General features: G+C 43.8%; 1 protein-coding gene across 2 annotated transcripts in view; it reads right to left on the reverse strand.

Moving 5' to 3' along the window:
- SLC13A4 (solute carrier family 13 member 4) overlaps positions 1 to 25,055 on the reverse strand; it is a 41,885-nt gene that overhangs the window by 10,701 nt on the left and 6,129 nt on the right. Inside the window, exons 2-10 of one of the 2 annotated variants that reach the window (XM_056517720.1) lie at positions 22,170 to 22,389; positions 19,022 to 19,150; positions 7,713 to 7,849; positions 6,524 to 6,705; positions 5,221 to 5,275; positions 3,222 to 3,261; positions 1,742 to 1,819; positions 1,473 to 1,660; positions 7 to 126 (exon numbers count right to left, since the gene is read on the reverse strand). In XM_056517720.1, the coding sequence (XP_056373695.1) occupies positions 7 to 126; positions 1,473 to 1,660; positions 1,742 to 1,819; positions 3,222 to 3,261; positions 5,221 to 5,275; positions 6,524 to 6,705; positions 7,713 to 7,849; positions 19,022 to 19,150; positions 22,170 to 22,277 (1,037 nt within the window). In that variant the 5' untranslated portion in view covers positions 22,278 to 22,389. Of the gene's footprint in view, positions 1 to 6; positions 127 to 1,472; positions 1,661 to 1,741; positions 1,823 to 3,221; positions 3,262 to 5,220; positions 5,276 to 6,523; positions 6,706 to 7,712; positions 7,850 to 19,021; positions 19,151 to 22,169; positions 22,390 to 25,055 lie in introns of both variants that reach the window. The other variant, XM_056517719.1, reaches the window with a different exon arrangement.

The raw sequence follows: 25,055 nt of genomic DNA on the forward strand, positions 1-25,055 counted from the left end.
ACTTACTTGCAGCCAAGAAACAACCAATGGAGCCAAACCCAGGTAAGGAACAGGACGATGACTGTGATGGGCAAACTAAACACAAACCAGGTGCCGAAGTTCACCACCTCAGCATCGGGGTACCGACTGCAATACAGAAACACAAGGGGGAGGGGGGGGGGGGGTGAGAAAAAAGTCCTCTAATATATTCTTGTAAATAGGAGCAGTATTATAGTAGTTATATTCTTGTATATAGAAGCAGTATTATAGTAGTTATATTCTTGTATATAGGAGCAGTATTATAGTAGTTATATTCTTGTATATAAGAGCAGTATTATAGTAGTTATATACTTGTATATAGGAGGCAGTATTATAGTAGTTATATTCTTGTATATAGGAGCAGTATTATAGTGGTTATATTCTTGTATATAGGAGCAGTATTATAGTAGTTATATTCTTGTATATAGGAACAGTATTATAGTAGTTATATTCTTGTATATAAGAGCAGTATTATAGTAGTTATATTCTTGTATATAGGAGCAGTATTATAGTAGTTATATTCTTGTATATAAGAGCAGTATTATAGTAGTTATATACTTGTATATAGGAGGCAGTATTATAGTAGTTATATTCTTGTACATAGGAGCAGTATTATAGTAGTTATATTCTTGTATATAGAAGCAGTATTATAGTAGTTATATTCTTGTATATAGAAGCAGTATTATAGTAGTTATATTCTTGTATATAGGAGCAGTATTATAGTAGTTATATTCTTGTATATAGAAGCAGTATTATAGTAGTTATATTCTTGTATATAGGAGCAGTATTATAGTGGTTATATTCTTGTATATAGGAGCAGTATTATAGTAGTTATATTCTTGTATATAGGAACAGTATTATAGTAGTTATATTCTTGTACATAGAAGCAGTATTATGGTAGTTATATTCTTGTACATAGGAGCAGTATTATAGTAGTTATATTCTTGTATGTAGGAGCAGTATTATAGTAGTTATATTCTTGTATTTAGGAGGCAGTATTATAGTAGTTATATTCTTGTATATAGGAGCAGTATTATATTAGTTATATTCTTGTATATAGGAGCAGTATTATAGTAGTTATATTCTTGTATATAGGAGCAGTATTATAGTAGTTATATTCTTGTATATAGGAGCAGTATTATAGTAGTTATATTCTTGTATATAGGAGCAGTATTATAGTAGTTATGTTCTTGTATATAGGAGCAGTATTATAGTAGTTATATTCTTGTATATAGGAGCAGTATTATAGTAGTTATATTCTTGTATTTGGGAGCAGTATTATAGTAGTTATATTCTTGTATATATAGGAGCAGTATTATAGCGGTTATATTCTTGTATATATAGGAGCAGTATTATAGTAGTTATATTCTTGTATATAGGAGCAGTATTATAGTAGTTATATTCTTGTATATAGGAGCAGTATTAGAGGGAGATATAAGGGGACATTTTCTTACTTCTTGAAATGCTCTAGAAAGATGAGGCTGGTGGAGGTCCCAATAATTGTGGTGAGGCCACCGATAGTCGCAGCATAGGAGACGCTTAGTGACAGGCATTTGCAGATCATGTGGTCATGTTTAGATCTGTATTTTCCTGGTTCCTTTGGATCCTTAGACTCAGTAGATGGAAGAACCAGAATCTGGGTCTATGAAGGATGATGAGAATTGTATGTTGAATACTTCTTATTATACATGTGTGATGCCTAGAGCAGCCTGTGTTGTCTCACCTGAGGAAGGGACTGGCCATTAGTCGGGGGCTTCACAAATTTCATAGGGTTGGCAATCATGTGAACGCCATTGAGATTCTGCTGGTGGGAAAGAAAGACATATAATAAGATCAGCGATCCTACCAGATAGATATGAGATAGATAGATATGAGATAGATATGAGATAGATAGATAGATAGATAGATAGATATGAGATAGATAGATATGAGATAGATATGAGATAGATAGATAGATAGATAGATAGATATGAGATAGATAGATATGAGATAGATAGATAGATATGAGATAGATAGACAGATATGAGATATATAGATATGAGATAGATAGATAGATATGAGATAGATAGATATGAGATAGAGAGATAGATATGAGATAGATAGATAGATATGAGATAGATAGATATGAGAGAGATAGATAGATATGAGAGAGATAGATAGATATGATATAGATAGTGCGATGACTCTGTATTGCAGACAGGTGCGGTTGCAGTATAGAGGCAAGGAAACAGGACTTTTCAAATCAAAGTTTAGTGTTTTATTCACACTTGGCAAACAATGCAGAACAAAGGAAAACATAACAAAAGTCCACCTGTATTCCTTGTTCACACCTCAGTCCATGCCATGCGGCATCAAGCAAGTCTTTTCCAGACCTCCAGGCAGTCTGCTCACAGCTTCCAAACTCTCAGGGAAAAGCTCCACACTCAGCTCTCTCTGGTAGTGGGAACTGCAACTAGCAAATCCCCCTCAGCTGGTGAGGCAGGCTGCCATTAAGGCCAACAAAAGGCGGGCTGGATTGTGGGGAATGGCCCCCACCATGCACTTGGCCATTCCCGGTAAGAGCCGTCCCAGATTGGCCTTCCAGCCATACTACGGCCACAGTGTCAGTCTGCATCTCAGCACAGACACTGAATACATACCGGCTCTTACTTCACCAAGGCCAGGAGCCTCGGGGACACATATCGCCCATCAACCACCATACCTTTCACCTTCTCACAATAGATAGATAGATAGATATGAGATGGATAGATATGAGATAGATAGATATGAGATAGATAGATAGATATAAGATAGATAGATATGAGATAGATAGATAGATATGAGATAGATAGATATGAGATAGATAGATATGAGATAGATAGATAGATAGATAGATATGAGAGATAGATAGATATGAGATAGATAGATATGAGATAGATAGATAGATAGATATGAGATAGATAGATATGAGATAGATAGATATGAGATAGATAGATAGATAGATATGAGATAGATATGAGATAGAGAGATAGATAGATATGAGATAGATAGATATGAGATAGATAGATATGAGATAGAGAGATAGATAGATATGAGATAGATAGATATGAGATAGATAGATATGAGATAGATAGATAGATAGATATGAGATAGATAGATGTGAGATAGATAGATATGAGATAAATAGATATGAGATAGATAGATCTGGTGTGATATAGTTGTACCTTGCTTTGTATCAGTTTGCTGAGGTCCTTTGCTGTGGCCCTAGAGATATAATGTATATGTGAATTAGTTATGATCTGGACATATCCATAAATATATATACACATTTTTATTTTTCACAAGATATTTGCCCGATATGTGTATCACCCCCATCCCTTCAATTATAAGTCTTCTGTGTATACAAAACATTGGCCTAGGAACATTGCATTCGACCTTCCCATTCACACGATGGCTTATTCATTATTATCCTTGTGGAGAACTTAAAGTAGTACTCTGCCTCTAGACATCTTATCCCCTATCCAAAGAATAGGGAATAAAATGATCGCGGGGGCCCCAGGAGCAGAACCCCCACGATCTCAGCTGTGACACCCCAGGCATCGGGTGCACGGAGCAAACTTCGCTCTGTGCCAGATGACTGGCGATGTGTGGCGGAGGCTTGTGACGTCACAGCCGCACTCCGCTCTTGACATCACAGCCACGCCCCCTCAATGCAAGTCTATGGGAGGGGGCGTGATGTCCGTCATGCCCCCTCCCATAGACTTGCATTGAGGGGGCGTGGCCATGATGTCACGAGCGGTGGACGGCCGTGACATCATGAGCCTCCGGCGCTACACCCGATGCTCTAAACAAACATCGGGTGCCGTAGGGAGATCGCGGCAGGACCCCGCAATCAGACATCTTATCTCCTATCCTTATTCATGTTATGAGTAGGACATTGACTTACAATAACTGCCTCCAATAGGTGGCGCTAGACGTTTTTCTTACGTCTGGAGGAGAGCTAATTTGCATACCGTTTTCCCCAGGTAGCATTGCCTGGCATGTTAGGCTCCCTAGACCAGCTTAAAGGAGTACTCCGCCCCTAGACATCTTATTCTCTTTCCAATGGATAGGGGATAAGATGTCTGATCGCAGGGTCCCGCCGCGATCTCCCTCCAACAAAAGGAAGAGACACTGATCAACTCAGACGAAGAGCGCAACTTTATAGGGAACACAAACCGAACCCTGAGCTTGAAACTCCACAAGAATTCATCCTCTCCAGGTTCATGGAACCATATCTAAAACATTGCCTCCATGGTTTAGGCACCCGCACATGTTAGGTAGGATCTAATGACTTCTCCCCATCTAGGTTGAGGGTTTATGGGTTAATCCATATGACTTTGTGGTAGACCACAGGGTGAAATGGAGGGACCACGGGTGGGATCAGATGGTATTAACCCCTGGTGTTCGTGACGCCAGTGTGGTTTTCGGGCTCCGGAACACCACAAGCCCGGATTCTCCACTATCCCAATTGCTAGAAGTGAAATGAGAGTCCACAACCAGTTATGGTCAAACGGAGGCTTTACTGAGTATAAGACAGATGGAATTATCTCCACAGCTAAGGCCAGGTTTCCCAGAGAGGTGGCCCAGACCCAGAAGGACCTCGCAGCTTGCTGGACCAACATACCTGGAGTCAACTTGACTTGAGATTGGACTTGACTAGACTATGTGCAGGACGTGACTATTTGTAGTGGCAGCAGACATAGACTTGAGACTTACTGGAATGACTGTAGCTTTTGGGGTCTTCCAGATGCTGATCACTTGCACTGAGATCTCTGGTGGCTGAGCTCAGTAGCAGGTGGTACAAGAGAAGAACTGCTTGCAGCAGAAGAGACAGAATTGTAATGGCCGCCCCTTTATATAGACTAAAGCCCATTGGTCAAGCTGTGGGTCATAGGTTAAGCTGGTGCTCTCTGGGAGAACATGTGACAACAAATCATGTGACAACATATCACAACATATGACAGACTTGCACAGGCCCTTTATACTACCTATATATACGGATCCTGTCTAGGCATTAAAGTGATATACACACCTTTATAAAACCAACAGGGTGAGACCTTGCAGGAGAGCCCCCAGTTCACTGAGAGACTCACCCTGACAATGGCCTAAGGGTAGTACAGGACCATATCCTGTACTGGGACATCACAACTTATTCTGATGTGTCTTCTGGGTTACACTTACTCTTCATTGATGAAGATGAGTTCAATTGAAGGCTGGTTCTGCTTCTCCTTTCCACCTGCAAAGCCCAAAATTATTTCAGAAAATGAAAGGTCTAGACATAAGAAGTAAAGGCCATAATTGTCATTGCTGCTTAAAGGGGTACTCCACCCCTAGACATTTTATCCCCTATCCAAAGGATAGGGATTAAGATGTCTGACATTGGGCATCCTGCTGCTGGGGAACCAGCGATCTCCATGGTGCACCCGACAGAGAGTTGGGCGCAGCCCCGGAGCCCCGTGATGTCATGGCTGCGCCCGACTCATGATGTCATGGCCACGCCCCCTCAATGCAAGTCTATGGGAGGGGACTTGCATTGATGGGGCCGTGATGTCACGAGCGGGGCATGAACGTGACGTTACGAGCCTCCGCCCCACATCGCCAGTCATCCGGCATGGAGCAGAGTTCGCTCCGAGCACCGGATGTCTGCTGTGCCGCAGCCGATATTGTGGGGGACCCCCGCGATCAGACATCTTATCCCCTATCCTTTGGATAGTGGATAAGAAGTCTACGGGCAGAGTACCCCTTTAATATCCCTGGTGGTCTAGGGCTGTGGTCCATAACCTAGTCCTCAAGGCCACCAACATTTCAGTTTTTTTTCACTCATTCTCTAGGAATAGAACACGTAACAATTCTAATCATGGACTATTGGTGGGCCTTGAGTTAGGTTGGGTTGGGGCCCCTGGTCTAGGGTGTAGTGGGTTGGTAATACCTGCTCCAGGGTGGTTAGCGTATGGGTTAAAAGGGGTATTCAAGGAAAAAACTTTTTTTTTTGTTATATATATCAACTGGGTTCAGAAAGTTAAACAGATTTGTAAATTACTTCTTATAAAAAATCTTAATCCTTCCAATTATCAGCTGCTAAAGTTGAGTTGTTCTTTTCTGTCTGACAACAGTGCTCCCTGCTGACATCTCTGTCTGTCTCGGGAACTGCACAGAGTAGAAGAGGTTTGCTATGGGGATTTGCTTCTACTCTGGACGGTTCCCGAGACACGTGTCAACAGAGAGCACTTAGACAGAAAAGAACAACTTAACTTCAGCAGCTCATAAGTACTGAAAGGATTAAGATTTTTTAATAGAAGTAATTTACAAATCTGTTTAACTTTCTGGAGACAGTTGATATATATAAAAAGTTTTTTTTCCCCTGGATAACCCCTTTAATAGCTCAAATCTTCTTGAAGTGTTGGTTACAGGATAACAAGTATTGTTCCTAGTCGTCTAGTGCGGTTAATTTTATTATCTGTGGAGATGAAGTACGATGAATTACCTTTCTGCTGAGCGTTATCGGTGGCGGTAGAACCACTGACCACTGCCCCCTCATGCTCCTCATCAGCTCTTGTCAGCTGCTGCAGAACTGCATCAACGATGGGCATCACCATGGCAGTGGAGGAGGTATTGGAGAGCCACATGGAGAGCAGGGCAGTGCAGCACATGAAGCACATCAAGAGCCTCGAGAGGAAACACAATTCATAAAGAGAAATAATTCACCAATAACTGCAATATAACAGTCTTATACATAGAAGGCAGTATTATAGTAGTTATATTCTTGTATATAGGAGCAGTATTATATTAGTTATATTCTTATACATAGAAGGCAGTATTATAGTAGTTATATTCTTGTATATAGGAGCAGTATTATAGTAGTTATATTCTTGTATATAGGAGCAGTATTATAGTAGTTATATTCTTGTATATAGGAGCAGCATTATAGTAGTTATATTCTTGTATATAGGGGCAGTATTATAGTAGTTATATTCTTGTATATAGGAGCAGTATTATAGTAGTTATATTCTTGTATATAGGGGCAGTATTATAGTAGTTATATTCTTGTATATAGGGGCAGTATTATAGTAGTTATATTCTTGTATATAGGAGCAGTATTATAGTAGTTATATTCTTGTATATAGGAGCAGTATTATAGTAGTTATATTCTTGTATATAGGGGCAGTATTATAGTAGTTATATTCTTGTATATAGGAGCAGTATTATAGTAGTTATATTCTTATACATAGAAGGCAGTATTATAGTAGTTATATTCTTGTATATAGGAGCAGTATTATAGTAGTTATATTCTTATACATAGAAGGCAGTATTATAGTAGTTATATTCTTGTATATAGGAGCAGTATTATAGTAGTTATATTCTTGTATATAGGAGCAGTATTATATTAGTTATATTCTTGTATATAGGAGCAGTATTATAGTAGTTATATTCTTGTATATAGGAGCAGTATTATATTAGTTATATTCTTGTATATAGGAGCAGTATTATAGTAGTTATATTCTTGTATATAGGAGCAGTATTATAGTAGTTATATTCTTGTATATAGGAACAGTATTATAGTAGTTATATTCTTGTATATAGGAGGCAGTATTATAGCAGATATATTCATAGAAATTGGTTTATAGTTTAGTCTATAAAGCCTTTACCACGGCTCCTTCGTCCCATATACTTACATTCCTGGCTTCGCTCCAGACACCATGACCATCCTTAGAGCTATTCTCTTATGTAGATTCCATTTCTCCACTGAAGCTGCCAGACATATCACCCCCATAAGCAAAATTGTTGTGTTCTTGACATATTCTGCAGCCACCTTTAGGGAACCAAAAAAAGATCATAACTAAGAATACAAGAGGAATCGGCACATACCTGAATACATGTGATAGTTAATAAAATCGTTGCAATAGACTAATTTTATTCCACATCATCTGACTTGTCTTCATCTTATCCTGCCTATCTAGGCTCCAGTAGTGTAATAGATTTGTCGTTTGCTGTCAATTTTGCAGCTGCTGTAAAGTGAGATGTGGTTGATGGGTCTGTTGCGCTGACATCTAGTGGTCAATATATTTATTGCTGCATATACCACTGTTTTTTGTACATACAAGCCTATGGAGTTTTGTCATCTGAGAGTCCGCCATCATGTGGCAGTACCGCAGTAGTGCCATGCGGTCCCTTTGAGCTGCGTGTTTTGTGCGATGCAGAGATATCTATTCACATGGATCAGGAGTTCTTCAGACACCAGAATCATTATTGTAATAGAATCTACGAGGGGAATTAATTTTACGTTTGCCAGTTGTGTCTTCCAAGACGATGGGAGGTGGGAGAAGGAATGTGCGACCAGAAGTCTGTTCACTTGTATGAAGCCCGGCCATCATAAACACCAGAGATGGGCTAACACGTAGTGTAGTCAGCTGGCGTCAGGTAACTACATCCAAGATACACAGTCCTCATGTATTATTCTATTGTAGTAGCCTGGTTTATAGTGTTTATACACCTCCCCTCCAGCTCTATCTGTATACTGCTGCTATCTCTATGGGATCAGGATTTATAGTCGTTATACACCTCCCCGCCAGCTCTATCTGTATACTGCTGCTATATCTGTGGGATCAAAATATATAATAGTTATAACCCTTCCCTCCAGCTCTATCTGTATATTGCTTCTTTATTTTTGGAATCAGGATATATATTAGTCAAACACTTCTCCTCCAGCTCTATCTGTATACTGCTGCTATCTCTATGGAATCAGGATATATAGTAGTTATACACCTCCCCTCCAGCTCTATCTGTATACTGCTGCTATATCTGTGGGATCAGTATATATAGTAGTTATAACCCTTCCCTCCAGCTCTATCTGTATATTGCTTCTTTATTTTTGGAATCAGGATATATAGTAGTCAAACACTTCTCCTCCAGCTCTATCTGTATACTGCTGCTATCTCTATGGAATCAGGATATATAGTAGTTATCCACCTCCCTTCCAGCTCTATCTATATACTGCTGCTGCCATCTCTATAGGATCAGGATATACAGTAGTTATACACTTCTCCTCCAGCTCTATCCGTCCACTGCTGCTATCTCTATAACATCAGAATACAAAGTAGTTATACATCTTCCCCCCCCCCAGCTCTATCTGTATACTACTGCTAGAAGATCAGGATATTTAGTAGTCATATAGTATAGCTTAAAAGGGTACTCCGCTGCTCAGCGTTTGGAACAAAGACTTGCATTGAGGGGGCGGGGTGTGACATCTTGAGGGGCGGGGCTATGACGTCACGAGCTCCCTGCGCCAGAACACTTTGTTCCAAACGCTGAGCAGCGGAGTACCCCTTTAAGAACAGTGCCTGCATATAGATATAGAGCCATTCACAACATTCAGGGTTAGAATGACAGTACCCAAATAATGCTGCCATAGAGAGCCTAGTACAGTACCTAGTGAACACACAATAGTTCTATATACTATCAAAGTAGCAATGAGATATAGTGCCCAAATAGTGCATGTAGATATCAGTGCTATGTATCACATAAATAATACTGCACATGATATAGGGGGGGGGGGGAGATGCCAATTTAGTAATATTCATGTGGTTAGAGGGGAACAGGGCAATTGATTTCACTGTTTTGCTCATTCTATATAATTTTAGGACTGAATACTGTCCTTCGATGTATGAATAATTCAGTTTCCTGGTTACTATATTTGGTTACTATAGTTATATATAAATATATATATATATATACAGTGACCCCTCGACCTACGATGGCCCCGACATACGATCATTTCAACATACGATGCTTTTGTATGTCGGGGCCATCGCATAAACGGTTATCCGGCAGCGCAGACTGCTTCAGCTGCCACCTGATAGCCGTTTACGGTGCCCCCTGTGCTCCGGTGATGTCTCTTACCTGTCCTCGGGGCTCCGGCGCGTCCTCTTCGGGATCCCCTGCATCGTCGGCGCTCTCCATCATCATCATCACCCAATAGGAGCGGCGTGCGTAGCGGCGTGATGGCGGCGACGGAGAGCGAGGATGCCGGGGAAGCAGAGGCCTTGCCGGAGCGTCGGGGACACCACCGGGGACGCGGCAACAGCGATGGACGGTGACGAGCGGTCACGGTCCGGAACGGCGGGGACAGGTGAGTACAACTTTCTCTAACAGTGGTCTACGACCTGCGGACCTCCAGATGTTGCAAAACTACAACACCCACCATGCCCGGACAGCCAACGGCTGTCCGGGCATGCTGGGTGTTGTAGTTTTGCAACATCTGGAGGTCCGCAGGTTGTAGACCACTGTCCTATACTTTACATTGCACGGATCCCTCAGCATACGATGGTTTCAACAAACGATGGTCCATTGGGAACGGATTACCATCATATCTTGAGGGACCACAATATATATATATATATATATATACACTATATATATATACTTTATATATATATTTCTATTTATGTAGCTGTAAATATATATATATATATATATATATATATATATATATGTATGTGTGTGTACTTTTCCATACACCTACTTCTCGTAGGAAAGTCTAAGTCCAGTTTCCATGGTTAGAGCAGGTTGTTTGGAGTAAGAATAGTCCCGTCCCTCACCAGACCCGCAGCAATATTCTCCCATCATTTGTTATAAGTGAGAAGGCAGCGCTGCCTGCATGAGACCTTACTAACCTTGGGGAGGTTTTTTGCCAACCGTGCCACCTTTGCCCCACTGGGATGGCCTCATTTATAGACCCCCCCCCCCCCCTTCTCTTCACAATACATGAGTAGTTATTTCTAATAAAAAACTTCTTATTCAGGTGGGCTGGAATCCGGTGGCCGGGAGCTGAAAGGCTGCATTGTTTTCTATGATCCGTCTGACGCCCCACTGAGGAAGGAAACTAATGCAATGTTCTGCTTTCTTCTCCCTGGGTGGATGTTGTACAATATGGCTGATCGTGGAGCTGAGGAATAGTCGCCCCTAAATCAGTCAACGCACAACTACTCGTGATGGGCCTGAGGCAGCTCAGTCCTTGACCAGTCTAGAAATATGTAAAAAAATAAAAATAAGAACAGGTCTAGGTTCTATATGTGCCGTATACATGCTATACAACTGTAATCAAGGGTGTGAGAGGATCCTGATGAAGATGGGTTGCACATCCTCGAAACGCGTCTTCCATTATTTATGAATACATTTATATATTTTTTCTTAAAATTCTCTAACATCTTGTCCATGGGCGGTTGTCCATGGGCGGTTGCTCATTGGCCCTCATTTACTTAGAAAATCGGGTTGTAAGTCTATGTTGCTTTCTTACCCGATTGCTTTTTTCCCTGGTATTTATTATTATGTCGCATCCTGTTTGTCGCACGTGGGTTTTGTTGGTTTTGGTTTCCAACTCCTCTGAGTTGTCGGGAAAAAATCCACAACAATTGAACAAATTCGGGTTGGAAACCTTTATAAATACGTGGGAAAGCTCAGAAATGTTGGGTTACGCCCATTTTTCGGGGGATTGGGAGCACCACCAAGCCTACTTCTTCTACCCAACTCTTCCAGAACGTTCCCACAACTGAAGGTCTTTACGACCAATCTCAATCATCTGCTATATACATGTACAATATGTGACTTTTCCTCTATACATATGTACAATATGTGACTCTTCCCTCTATATGGCGCTATTATTTACATATGTATAATGTACAAATAATACAGACCATTCCAGTGTATGAGTGTATGGGCTCACCATGAGCTGATAATATGGCCCTGTCTATATGGCAGTATATAGGCACAATATGGCTCTATAATTTGGGCCTGTGTTTTGCAATAAATTTTCTCCGGGCCCCATCCCCATGCTGACATTTTTGTAGAACGCATTTTTCCGGCATGTCACATAGCATCATGGGTAATAAAGTACGATGGTTTATGACATTGTTTACACCGGGAGTCCTGGCCCAGGCTTTTCGGAGGTAGCTGGATTTCATCATTACATCTTGGACCAAAGCCAAGGACCTGGGCTCGGGGTCAGGATCTGTCTTCTGTTAAATAGATGCAACTTAGAAAGGCCAGAACTATATAACATTCCCAGAATTCCAAGTCATCCATTGTTCACTCTGACTCCCCCATCATTCTGCCCCCGAAACCCCATAATGAGGATGTAAAAACAGATTTTTGAAAAAAAAATTGCAATTTTATTTTAAAAAATGAAAAAATTGGACATGGACATAAGTATTCAGACCCTTGGTATGACGCTTGTCATTTAGCTCTGGCTCCTCCCATTTCTCTTGATCATCTTGATGTTTCTCCATCTTGGTTGGAGTCTCCTGGGGTAAGTTCAGATGATTGGACAAGACACAGTCCTGTCTATATATGGCCTCACAGCTGACAATAAAAAAAAGAGCAATGAGGATGAAAGAAGTGCCTGTAAAGCTCAGAGACTCTGGACCTCAGACTGGACTGAAGGTTCACCTTCCAACAAGACACAAACCCTAAGCACACGGCCAAGACAAAACAGGAGCAGCTTAGGGACAACTCTGTGAATGTCCTTGTCCAAATCCAGGTGTAAACCTTGTGGACTCATTCCCAAGAAGACTGGAGGCTGGAATCACTTTAAAGGGGTACTCTGCTGCTAGACATCTTATTCAAAGGATAGGGGATAAGATATCTAATCGAAAAAAAAAACAAAACGCTGGGTTCCTGAGGCAGTGGTCGGGATGTCACAGCCATGCACCCTCTATTGATTTCTATGGGAGGGGGAGTGTCGGTTAAGATGCCCCCTCTCATAGACATGAATGGAGGGATGTGGTGTGACATCACGAGGGGGCGTGACTGTGACATCCCGATCAAGGCCTCTGTAGGACAAATGGGGTATTGCAAGCTGCTCAGTATACATGAGTCCTCCAGGCTGGGAACCACTGAGATGTGTCTCATAGAGGGGAGGTGGGGACTATGGGGTGCTAGAAGACCACATGGATACCTTGAACTTACCTCACATTTTTATTTTATTTAAATGGTGGAGGGGGGTGTGGGGGTACAGCATGGGGGACCTATAAAATATAGTAAGATTCAATGGTGGAGGGGGTATAGTTTGGGGGAAACCTTTAAAATGTAGTAAGGGTCAATGGTGGAGGGGGTACAACATGGGGAAAACCTATAAAATGTAGTAAGGTTCAATAGTGGAGGGGGTGCAGCATGGGGAAACCTATAAAATGTAGTAAGGTTCAATGGTGGAGGGGTACAGCATGGGGAAATGTAAGATTCATGGCAGTAGGCTGTAGCACTCAGGGTAGTAGTGGATCCGCTGGACCTGTGTGGTAGATGATGTGGACCGTGCCAGGGAGCATAGTCTAAGGTGGTCATCCATACAGGCGGCTGAGGAGATTCGATGCACTGGGGGGATATGGCAACTTGTGGTCTGGATAGCAGAAGGTCAAGGCAGGCGGCACAGATACAAAGTCAGGATCGTAGCAGAAGGTCAATAGGCAGGCGGCACAGAAGCAAGGTCAGGTCACGGAACAAAAGGGGTCTGGAACACAGCAAGGCAAGACTGCAAACGGTTTCTCTAGGGCACTAAGGCAAACAAAGATCTGGCAGGGGTTAGTGGGAGGTGCTGATACTTAAAGATGATAATTTCGGGTGCACTGGCCCTTTATATCTTAGAGCTCCAGCGCGTGCACCCTAGGAGGCGAGGGCACTCGCGCTGGCGCTATGTGAGGACCGAAGGGACAACAGAGAGCAGGGGTGAGTGATAGGTTGGGATTTGCATGCAGGCGCGTCCCATGATGCGAATGCCAGCCCCCCCGGCATTGGAGGACAGAGGAGGGGAGCGCTCACGCTGGCCGGAGCACAGAGCGTAACATTACCCCTGCCACCCCCTTTGGTCTCCCCCTCTTTTTTTGGTACAAAAAGTTCTGTAGTAAATCACGGTCCAGAATATTCTCTTCCGGCTCCCAAGATCTTTCCTCTGGACCAAATCCTCTCCAGTCAACCAAAAAGTATCGTCTTCCTCTCATGGTTTTAGTGGCAAGAATTTCCTTGACTTCATAGACATCCGAAGAACCTGAGACAGGAGTGGGAACAACATTCTTTTGAGAAAAACGGTTGATCACTGGTGGCTTGAGAAGGGACACAAGAAAGGAATTAGGAATACGTAAAGAGGAAGGTAGACAAAGTTTATAGGGGACCGGATACATTTTTTTGCAACACCTCAAATTGACCCAGGAAGCGAGGACCCAACTTGTAGCTGGTAATCCTGAAACGGATGTATCTGGAGGACAGCCACACCTTATCACTGGGAGAAAAGGATGGAGGAGGTCTTCTCTTCTTATCTGCCTGGGCTTTCATATGTGAAGAGGCTTGAGACAGAGAATGCCGAGTCTGTTGCCAAATGGAAGAGAAGTCTTGAACAAGTTCATCAACAGCTGACACACCAGAGGAGACTGGAATAGGAAGAAGAGAAGGAAGATGGTTACCATAAACAACAAAGAACAGAGAAATCCTCGTAGACTCAGAATCCTTATGATTGTAGAAGAATTCTGCCCAAGGTAGAAGGTCGACCCAATAGTCCTGTCGGGCTGAAACAAAATGACAGAGATAACTCTCCAGGATTTGATTAACCTTCTCCACCTGACCATTGGACTGAGGGTGGTAGGCAGATGAAAAGCCCGGATTGATGTCAAGACGGGAACAGAGAGTACGCCAGAACTTGGAAACAAACTGCACTCCACGATCCGAGACGATATGATATGATTCGAAAGGCCATGAAGACGAAAAACATGTTGAAGAAAGTGCTTTGCCAGCTGTGGAGCAGATGGAAGACCTGGTAGTGGAATGACATGAGCCATCTTGGAAAATTGATCAACCACCACCCCGATGACCGTGTTATTACAGGAAGGAGGCAGGTACAAAGGATTTCACAGAGGGAACTTGCTGAAGGTTGGCAGGAGCTGCGGAGATCAATCGCTCTGTAGGAATAATATGCCTTGGTGTAGAGTCCAATCCTACAACATCGGAAAGAGCATCGGCTCTGACTTTCTTGTTGGCAGGGCAGAAATTAATGAAGAAATTAAATCTGGAAAAGAAAAGAGACCATCTAGCCTGACGAGGGTTCAATTGCTGAGGAGACTGGAAATAAAGGAGATTCTTATGGTCTGAATAGATACTGATCAGATGAGAAGAACCTTCTAATAAATGTTGCCACTCTTCCATGGCAAGCTTAACAGCAAGGAGTTCTCAATTTCCAATAGAGTAGTTCCGCTCTGGAGGCGAGAAAGTCTTAGAAAAGAAACCACAAATTACAATCTTGCCCTAGGAGTTTTTCTGGGTGAGAACGGCTCCGGCTCCTACGAATGAAGCATCTACCTCCAAAAGGGTTACTCAGGATCAGGTCTTGAAAGAACAGCAGCAGAGGCAAATGCTATCTTTAAGCAAGAGAAGGAGGCCAAGTCTTGGGGTTTGAGTTCTTCTTAGTGAGAGCTGCAATCGGAGCAACCAAGAAAGAGAAATGTGGAATGAACTGACGATAATAACTGGCAAATCCCAAAAATCGTGGAATAGCCTGTAGACCCGTAGGATGAAGTCAATCCAAAACCGCAGTCAGTTTGTCAGGATCCATCTGCAGGCCTTGATGAGACACAATGTAACTGAGGAACAGAAGACTAGATCTCTCGAAAAGGCATTTCTCCAGTTTGGCGTAAAGATCATTCTCCCGTAGGCGCTGTAGAACCAGACGGACATGTGAGAGATGCTCCTCTAAGTGTAGAGTAGGAGTTTTCCATTTGTCTCCCTCGCGGATACGAATGTGATTGTATGCTCCTCGCAAATCCAGCTTGGAGAAGAACTTGGCACCACAAAGGCGATCAAAAAGTTCAGAGATCAGAGGTAGGGTATAGCGATTTTTGATCGTGATCTTATTAAGACCCTGTAGTCAATACAAGGACGGAGAGAACAATCCTTCCTCCCAACAAAGAAGAAACCAGCTCCGGCAGGTAAGGATGATTTTCGGATAAATTCCTTTTGGAGGTTCTCTTGGATATATTTTGCCATGGCTTGAAACTCTGGTAACAGTTAACAGATAAAGGATAGATTCTGCCTCGAGGAGACGTGGTTCCAGGCTGTAAGTCAATGGGGCAGTCATAGGCATGATGTGGTGGAAGGGTCTCTGCCTGCTTTTCCCAGAATACGTCTGAATAGTCCTTATATGGAAGAGTCAGGCCTGGCATAGGAGGAGGCGAAGAGACAGGTTTAGACCGGATTGGCGCAAGACAGTGATTTTGGAAAAACTGTCCCCAGCGAATGATTTCACCAGATTTCCAGTCGAGTTGCGGAGTATGACGCTGAAGCCAAGGTAGACAGAGAAAAAGCTCCGAAGTACAATGTGGAAGCACATAGAACTACATTTTTTCCTTATGCAAAACTCTTACTTGCATAACGTGAGGTTCTGTGCAGAATGGCACTGCTGAGTTCAGGTTTTGTCCATTAACAGAGGTTATATGCAAGGGCTTAACAAGTCGAGTCACTGGAAGCCGGTGTTTATGGACCAGGGAGGCATCAATGAAGTCACCAGCAGAACCAGAGTCCAAAAAGGCAGAAGCAAAGAAAGAAGTCTTAGCAGGAGTAAAAACTTGGACTGGAGTGGTTAAATGAGGAGAAGTAGAAATCACACCTAGGGTCTTCTCTCTTACTTGTTCTAGATGCGAGCGCTCTCCCTGACGCAGAGGACGTATAGAACAGTCTTTGAGAAAGTGGTCCGGACTGGCACAATATAAGCACAAATTCTCATTGCGTCAATGGGATCTCTCCTGCTGCGTAAAGCGAGAACAGTCCACTTGCATAGCCTCTTTGGAAAGAGGCAAAGAAGACTGTAGAGGTGGACGTTGGAACACGAGTGCCAAGTGAGGATATTGTCGTGTTAGAACAGGTTCTCTTTCCATACGAAGTTCCTCCTGTCTCACTCAGGGTTGACGGAGGATTTCGTGCAGCGAGCGCATCCTTGATTCTACTGCACAATCCATATATTAAATGTAGCACACAAGGCCTTGTCGTTCCATGCCAGTTCAGAGGCAAGAGTGCGGAATTGAACCGCGTAGTCGCCAACGGAGGAATTCCCTTGGCTGAGGTTCAGAAGAGCCGTCTTGGCAGAGAAGGCTCTTGCGGCTTTTTCAAAAACACTGTGGAATTCAGCTAGGAGGGCCAGCAGGTTAGAGGAAACCGGATCATAACGATCCCAGAGAGGAGTAGCCAAGGCCAGGGCTTTTCCAGACAATAAACTGACCACAAACGCAACTTTAGCTCGCTCCATCGGAAACTGATCCGCCATGATCCGCAAAGCAGGATGGATTTGTGAGGAAGGCGCCACCCAGGTCACTATCGCTGGCAGGAGTTGACCACACAGGCGTTTGAGGAGATTTGAGGCACTGGGGGATACGGCAACTCGTGGTCTGGATAGCAGAAGGTCAAGGCAGGCAGCACAGATACGAAGTCAGGATCATAGCAGAATGTCAATAGGCAGGCGGCACATGAGCAAGGTCAGGTCACGGGAACAAAGGGGTCTGAAACACAGCAAGGCAAGACTACAAACTCTTTCTCAAGGGCACTAAGGCAAACAAAGATCTGGCCGGGGTTAGTGGGAGGTGCTGATACTTATAGGATAGGTGCAGGTGTAGACAATAATTATGGGCACACTGGCCCTTTAAATCTTAGAGCTCCTAGGAGGTGGGGACACCTGCGCCGGCGCTGCGAGAGGGCCGGAGGGACAACAGAGAGCAGAGGTGAGCCCCGCCGCATGCGAGGACAGAGGAGGGGAGCGCTCACAGCCAGCGTGTCTGGCCAGAGCGCAGAGCATAACAGGAAACCTATAAAATATAGTAAGGTTCAAAGATGGAGGGGGTACAGCATGGGGGAAACCAATAAAATGTAGTAAGGTTCAATGGTGGAGAGGTACATCATGGGGAAACCTATAAAATGTAGTAAAGTTCAATGGCGGAGGGGGTATAGCATGGGGGGAAACTTTAAAAATGTAGTAAGGTTCAATGGTGGAGGGGTACAGCATGGGGGAAACCTATAATATGTAGTAAGGTTCAATGGTGGAGGGGTACAGCATGGGGGAAACCTATAAAATGTAGTAAGGTTCAATGGTGGAGGGGTACAGCATGGGGGAACCTATAAAATGTAGTAAGGTTCAATGGTGGAGGGGTACAGCATGGGGGAAACCTATAATATGTAGTAAGGTTCAATGGTGGAGGGGTACAGCATGGGGGAACCTATAAAATGTAGTAAAGTACAATGGTGGAGGGGTATAGCATGGGAGAAACCTATAAAATGTAGTAAGGTTCAATGGTGGAGGGGTACAGCATGGGGGAAACCTATAATATGTAGTAAGGTTCAATGGTGGAGGGGTACAGCATGGGGGAACCTATAAAATGTAGTAAAGTACAATGGTGGAGGGGGTACAACATGGGGGAAACCTATAAAATGTAATAAGGAACAATGGTGGAGGGGTACAGCATGGGGGAACCTATAAAATGTAGTAAAGTACAATGGTGGAGGGGGTACAGCATGGGGGAAACCTATAAAATGTAGTAAGGAACAATGGTGGAGGGGGAAACCTATAAAATGTAGTAAGGTACAATGGTGTAGGGGGAAACCTATAAAATGTAGTAAGGAACAATGGTGGAGGGGGAAACCTATAAAATGTAGTAAGGTACAATGGTGGACGGGGAAACCTATAAAATGTAGTAAGGTACAATGGTGGAGGGGGAAACCTATAAAATGTAGTAAGGTACAATGGTGGAGGGGGAAACCTATAAAATGTAGTAAGGAACAATGGTGGAGGGGTACAGCATGGGGGAAACCTATAAAATGTAGTAAGGAAGAATGGTGGAGGGGTACAGCATGGGGGAAACCTATAAAATGTAGTAAGGTTTAATGATGGAGGGAGGAAACCTATAAAATTTTGTAAGTCATGCCTCTCATATATATGAAATACTGTACACCACTTGTATGGACTGACCTCACTAGACTTCAGCACCCCAAAAAGTGGGAAGAGGAACGCTGGGACCAATGCAGCAGCTCCAAGAGGAACGGCCTCCGACACCCAGTACACGGCAGTCACTATGAGGACGTAGGCGCAGGAAGATTCCTATAAAGAAGAATAGTGGTTATGGGATGATCCCTTAATGAAAAAGCAAAAATACACAGTAATATGAGTTCACATCTGTATATTTGCCAAAAATTACATTACTAGGGTAATGATGGTATATGGGTGATGGTATAGGGTAATGATGGTATATGGGTGATGGTATAGGGTAATGATGGTATATGGGTGATATTGGGTAATGATGGTATATGGGTGATGGTATATGGGTCATGGAATAGGGTAATGATGATATATGGGTGATGGTATAAGGTAATGATGTATAGGGTAATGATGGTATATGGCTGATGGTATAGGGTAATGATGGTATATGGGTGATGGTATAAGGTAATGATGATATATGGGTGATGGTATAGGGTAATGATGGTATATGGGTGATGGTAGAGGGTAATGATGGTATATGGGTGATGGTATAGGGTAATGATGGTATATGGGTGATGGTATAGGGTAATGATGGTATATGGGTGATGGCATAGGGTAATGATGGTATATGGGTGATGGTAGAGGGTAATGATGGTATATGGGTGATGGTATAGGGTAATGATGTTATATGGGTGATGGTATAGGGTAATGATGGTATATGGGTGATGGTATATGGGTCATGGAATAGGGTAATGATGATATATGGGTGATGGTATAAGGTAATGATGTATAGGGTAATGATGGTATATGGCTGATGGTATAGGGTAATGATGATATATGGGTGATGGTATAGGGTAATGATGTTATATGGGTGATGGTATAGGGTAATGATGGTATATGGGTGATGGTAGAGGGTAATGATGGTATATGGGTGATGGTATAGGGTAATGATGGTATATGGGTGATAGTATAGGGTAATGATGTTATATGGGTGATGGTATAGGGTAATGATGTTATATGGGTGATGAGTTGGGTCAGTGTCTATTATGAGGCCTGGGCAGAGTGGTCTATAGGAGATTCCCTAGACATCTCCTTGGTAAGTTCATCTTCTCCTGGAATGTGACCCATATTCTGTGACATAGCGTGCCCCCATAACAGAGCGACCACTAAAATAGTCACAGGATCACTATCACATCCACAGTAACCCCAGAGCAGAGTAAGACACAGACAGCCATGATGCCCCATAACAGAGTTGGTCCAAGCATTGCACAATACCTTCATAACTGTGTCATCCACACTGCCCCCATATCAGTGCCCTGAAAACTTTGCTATTCATTGTGTTCCCATAACAGTGTCATCAACATTGTCTCCATTAAAGTGCCCCCATGACATTGCCACTAACCAAAAATAGAACCACAACAGCATCAGTCTCCCTCACAGTGCCATCCACATTACCCCCATGTCAGTATCAGACACAGTGTACCAGAAATTGTCATCCAAAGCCCCCCACAAATAGTGCCAGGCACATGATCCTCATTACACTGCCTTTATATAATTGGCAAAGTATCCCTAAATAGAAATGACCACAGTGTCCAATGACATCACCATAGCAGCATCAGCTACATTGTCTCCATCACAGTGCCATCCACAGTATCCCAATAACAGTGTCTGTCACCATACCCCCCCCCCCCATCACAATGTCAGGCACTGTGTATCAAGATCAATATCCTCCATGGTGTCCCAATAAATATGTTGCCTATAGTGTGCCATAATAGGGCTGCAGAGTCAGACCCATTATCCCCTTCACAGTACCATCCACAATGTCCCCCCATAACAGTGTCAGCCATAGTGTAAGAAGAACAATGTCAGTAGAGTGCCAACTACAACATCCTCATGACAGTGCCTCTATAACATTTCCAGACACCAAAACAGTGTCAGCAACAATATCCTCATCACAGTACCATCCACTTACAATACCCCCATAACAGTGTCAGCGATCCTGTACCAAGAACAATGTCATCCACAATGTACCCAGAAGAGTGTCAACTACATTGTCCTCATTACAATTGGCCCTATAAAATTGCAATCTGCAATTCCTTCAGGACTATGTCAACCACAGTGTCCATAACAGTGTCAGTCACAGTGCCCCCATTACATTGCTAGCCAGAGTCAGTGACAACATATCAAGTTCAGCATCACTTATATTGTTCCCATTACAGTCCCATCCACAATGTCCCAATTACAGTTCCATCCACAATGTCCCCATTACAGTGCTATCCACAATGTTCCCATTAGAGTGCCATCCACAATGTCTCCATTACAGTGCCATCCACAATGTCCCCATTACAGTGCAATCCACAATGTCCCCATTACAGTGCCATCCACAATGTCCCCATTACAGTGCCATCCATTACAGTGTCATCCACAATGTCCCCATTACAGTGCCATCCGTAATGTCCCCATTACAGTGCCATCCACAATATCCCCATTACAGTGCCATCCACAATGTCCCCATTACAGTGCCATCCACAATGTCCCCATTACAGTGCCATCCACAATGTCCCATTACAGTGCTATCCACAATGTACCCATTAGAGTGCCATCCACAATGTCCCCATTACAGTGCCATCCACAATGTCCCCATTACAGTGCCATCCACAATGTCCCCATTACAGTGCCATCCACAATGTCCCCATTACAGTGCCATCCGCAATGTCACCATTACAGTGCCATCCAAAATGTCCCCATTACAGTGCCATCCACAATGTCCCCATTACAGTGCCATCCACAATGTCCCCATTACAGTGCCATCCGCAATGTCCCCATTACAGTGCCATCCACAATGTTCCCATTACAGTGCCATCCACAATGTCCCCATTACAGTGCCATCCAGCCACAGTGTCTTCATAGCAGAGTTATCCATACATGTGGACCTATTACAGTGGCACCTGTCGTTATTTCTGTTGATCCCTGCTGCTCGGTTTTATAGAGGTAACCATATTGAAATGGTCAGTCATGAACGTAATGTGCGCATGATTGGGGCCATCTTTTGGCGGTACAGGTCATCCTGGACACAGAACACATAAAAAATTGCAACATAATTGAAATTAATACAATTCTTCCTCCTCCTCCTTATACTCACACTACTGGGGTGCAGCAGGGGGAGCGGGAGCAGCAGCAGGGGGATGGAGATGACCAGGATGAGGTTCTTGGATCGCAGAAGTTGGGTCCAAACCGCTGCCGCCGCCATCCTGGTCCCGTGCTGGTAGAACAATCCTTCCTCCAGACTCCTGTAAGTCTCACTCCTCTAGAAATCCTGTGACGTTCCTTAATCCTCTGCTGCCTTCTCCCCCACAAACTCGCTGACCCAGGGTGTTACATGTTAGAATTTTGTTAGTTAAATACATTACCAAGGTTACTATTCTTAAGGATTAAATAAAAAGAAAAAAAATCCTCATAATCCTAAATTAACTGCGATTTTAATGTATAGAATGGAACGCGGAGTTTGGTGATCTGGATTTAAGTTTTAAAACTCTATAGCTGAGTCAGTGTATTATATAACATGCTGAAATGAAGATGGATTTTATATATACACACACACATATAAATATATATATATATATCTGTGGTAGCGGGGTGCAGATGTTGTTACCCTAGGGGCAGATGGAATCAACCCCTTGTATTCGTGACGCCAGAGTGTGGTTTATCCTCGATACCACACGAAGGTTTACCGCTGGATCCTGGGCTAGGCACGGGGGCAAGTTACGGACAATGGTAGCTTTACTGAGGGTAGACAGATGGTAAAGTCTATACAGTTCAGCTAGGGCCCAAGGAGGTGACTAGTGACTCAGAGACCTTAAGGACTTGCTGGGACTTGTAGTAATGTGGTGAACCACCGGTGTAAGGCGGGACCACGGGTGTAGCGGTGTGAGTGGTGGGATCAGATGGTATTAACCCCTGTACTGGGACATCACAGTAGATAATGCAGGCCACGCTGACTTGATAAATGGTAATTGTGACTGACTTGACTTGACTGATGACTGACAATACTGAGACTGTGGTTACTTGTAGCTGCTTGTGGCTGCAGACTGGACTTGAGGCTCCTATGACTCTGGACACTCTCCAGGACTGGACTTGAGGCTCCTATGACTCTGGACACTCTCCAGGACTGGACTTGAGGCTCCTATGACTCTGGACACTCTCCAGGACTGGACTTGACCTCAGCAAAGACTCCACCCAGGGCTTATAAGGAAAAAGAGAAGCTCCACCCAGGGCTTATATGGGAGAGACTAGCAGGGAGCCCATAGGTCACCCCTGGGATCACCTGGTCACTGGTACCTCCTGGGTAACAATCACATGACAAGTCACATGGTGAACAGTCTTAAAGTGACAATGCTTTTTGAACACATAAAATGGTATAATACATTAGAAACATATTTACACAGGGGGACAGATGCAAGGGAGTCCAGGGGACACTGTAGGGAGGCTGCCTGACAGGGCAGCAAGGGTACGGGGTAACACCTCCCTTACTGAGCCACTAAATATATATATGTGGTGTCCTGGTACAGGACATGGTCCTGTACCCTTCCTAAATCCCATCAGAATCCCCTGCAGTCCATAGGGCTCTACTGCAGGGCTCACCCCTTACTCACCGTCTCTAAATGCATTGTAAATGTATTACACATATTGTTTATTGTTTATAAAGTTGTACAAATGTATTAAATGTATAGGACCTTCCTGGGTCATGTGATATACTGTCATGTGATGTACCCAGAGTTCCCTGGGTACAGGACCTACAGGCTTTGCAACCAATGGGCTTTAGTCCAGCCCCCTTAGTATATAAGGGGCTGTAGTCTCTAAACTCACTCTCTTTTTCCTGCACTCTCTTGCTCTCTTCTCTCCTGGATTTCAGCCAAGCACAATACCCGTACCTGTACCTCTAAATTCATCTCATCTAGGCCAAAGCCTAAAGAACCTGCAGCCACTTCAAAACGTGAGTTATCAAGCTCTGTCTATAATTCTAGTGACTACTACTCAACTCCAGAACTTCCTGTTGTTTCTGGGTTGGTTGTCGGCAGGGCCTTATACAGAAAACAGAAAACAACCACATTCTGGCGTCACGACTAATCAGGGGTTAATAACACCTTGCCCCAAAGGGTTAATACCACCGGACCCTGTTACACCATTGCAACACATTTTCTTTTGTCGTCACAAACAGGATAAGGGTGTGTGCCTTTAATATCTCAGCTACCCTGATCACCCACAACGAAAGCCGGGTGTACACTGTTATTACAAGTGCCATAGTCCTCCCCCTATGCAGGAATGTGTATAGAATACTGTCCAGGATTTTCGCAAGTAGCGATTGAAATCGCGCCCAAAAGTGTACAGGACATTGTTGCTGAAATTGTGCTTGGCCGGGGCGCAAGAAAAAGAGTAAGGGGGGAGGTGAAGAATACTGTATTGTGGCCATGTGTAAAATCAGGAACAAAGCTATGCTACGTGTTCCGCTGCATACTGCATCTGAAAGGGTTAAGGCAGAACCCGAGAAGCGCCTGGTCTAAGTCCCGCCCCTGAGCATGGACATCGTGTAGCTGTTCCTATGCCAAAGTGGAAATGTTATCTTCTGCTTGTGTTTGCTGGAGGACAGGAAGTCAGAGCTGCACCGATGAGGTCCTTCCGCCTGGCGGCCATTTTGATGGAGCCTCATATGAAAGCAGCCACGCGGCCAGACCTCTACAGTCCAGAGATGGCAGCGAGGTGTACGGAGATGGCGGAGCCACTGCAACATGTGAGGAGAGCAGCAAGATGGCGCCGGGGCAGCGGAAAGTTGCCGCGGCTGCAGCACAGCTTTTCCAAGAACTTGCTGACCGCTTGCAGAAGTTGTCCTTTGGGGCTGAGGAGGCATGCAACCTGCCACCGCTTCCAGAGGACAACAAGTGGCCAGCCCCCCTGAGAGGGGAATCACCGCAGACTTCAGGACCTGCATCGCCGGTGAGACTGTCCCCTCACCACATATCCTGGGGATCCT

The sequence above is a fragment of the Hyla sarda genome, chromosome 4, assembly GCF_029499605.1.
Source record: "Hyla sarda isolate aHylSar1 chromosome 4, aHylSar1.hap1, whole genome shotgun sequence".
NCBI lineage: Eukaryota > Metazoa > Chordata > Amphibia > Anura > Hylidae > Hyla > Hyla sarda.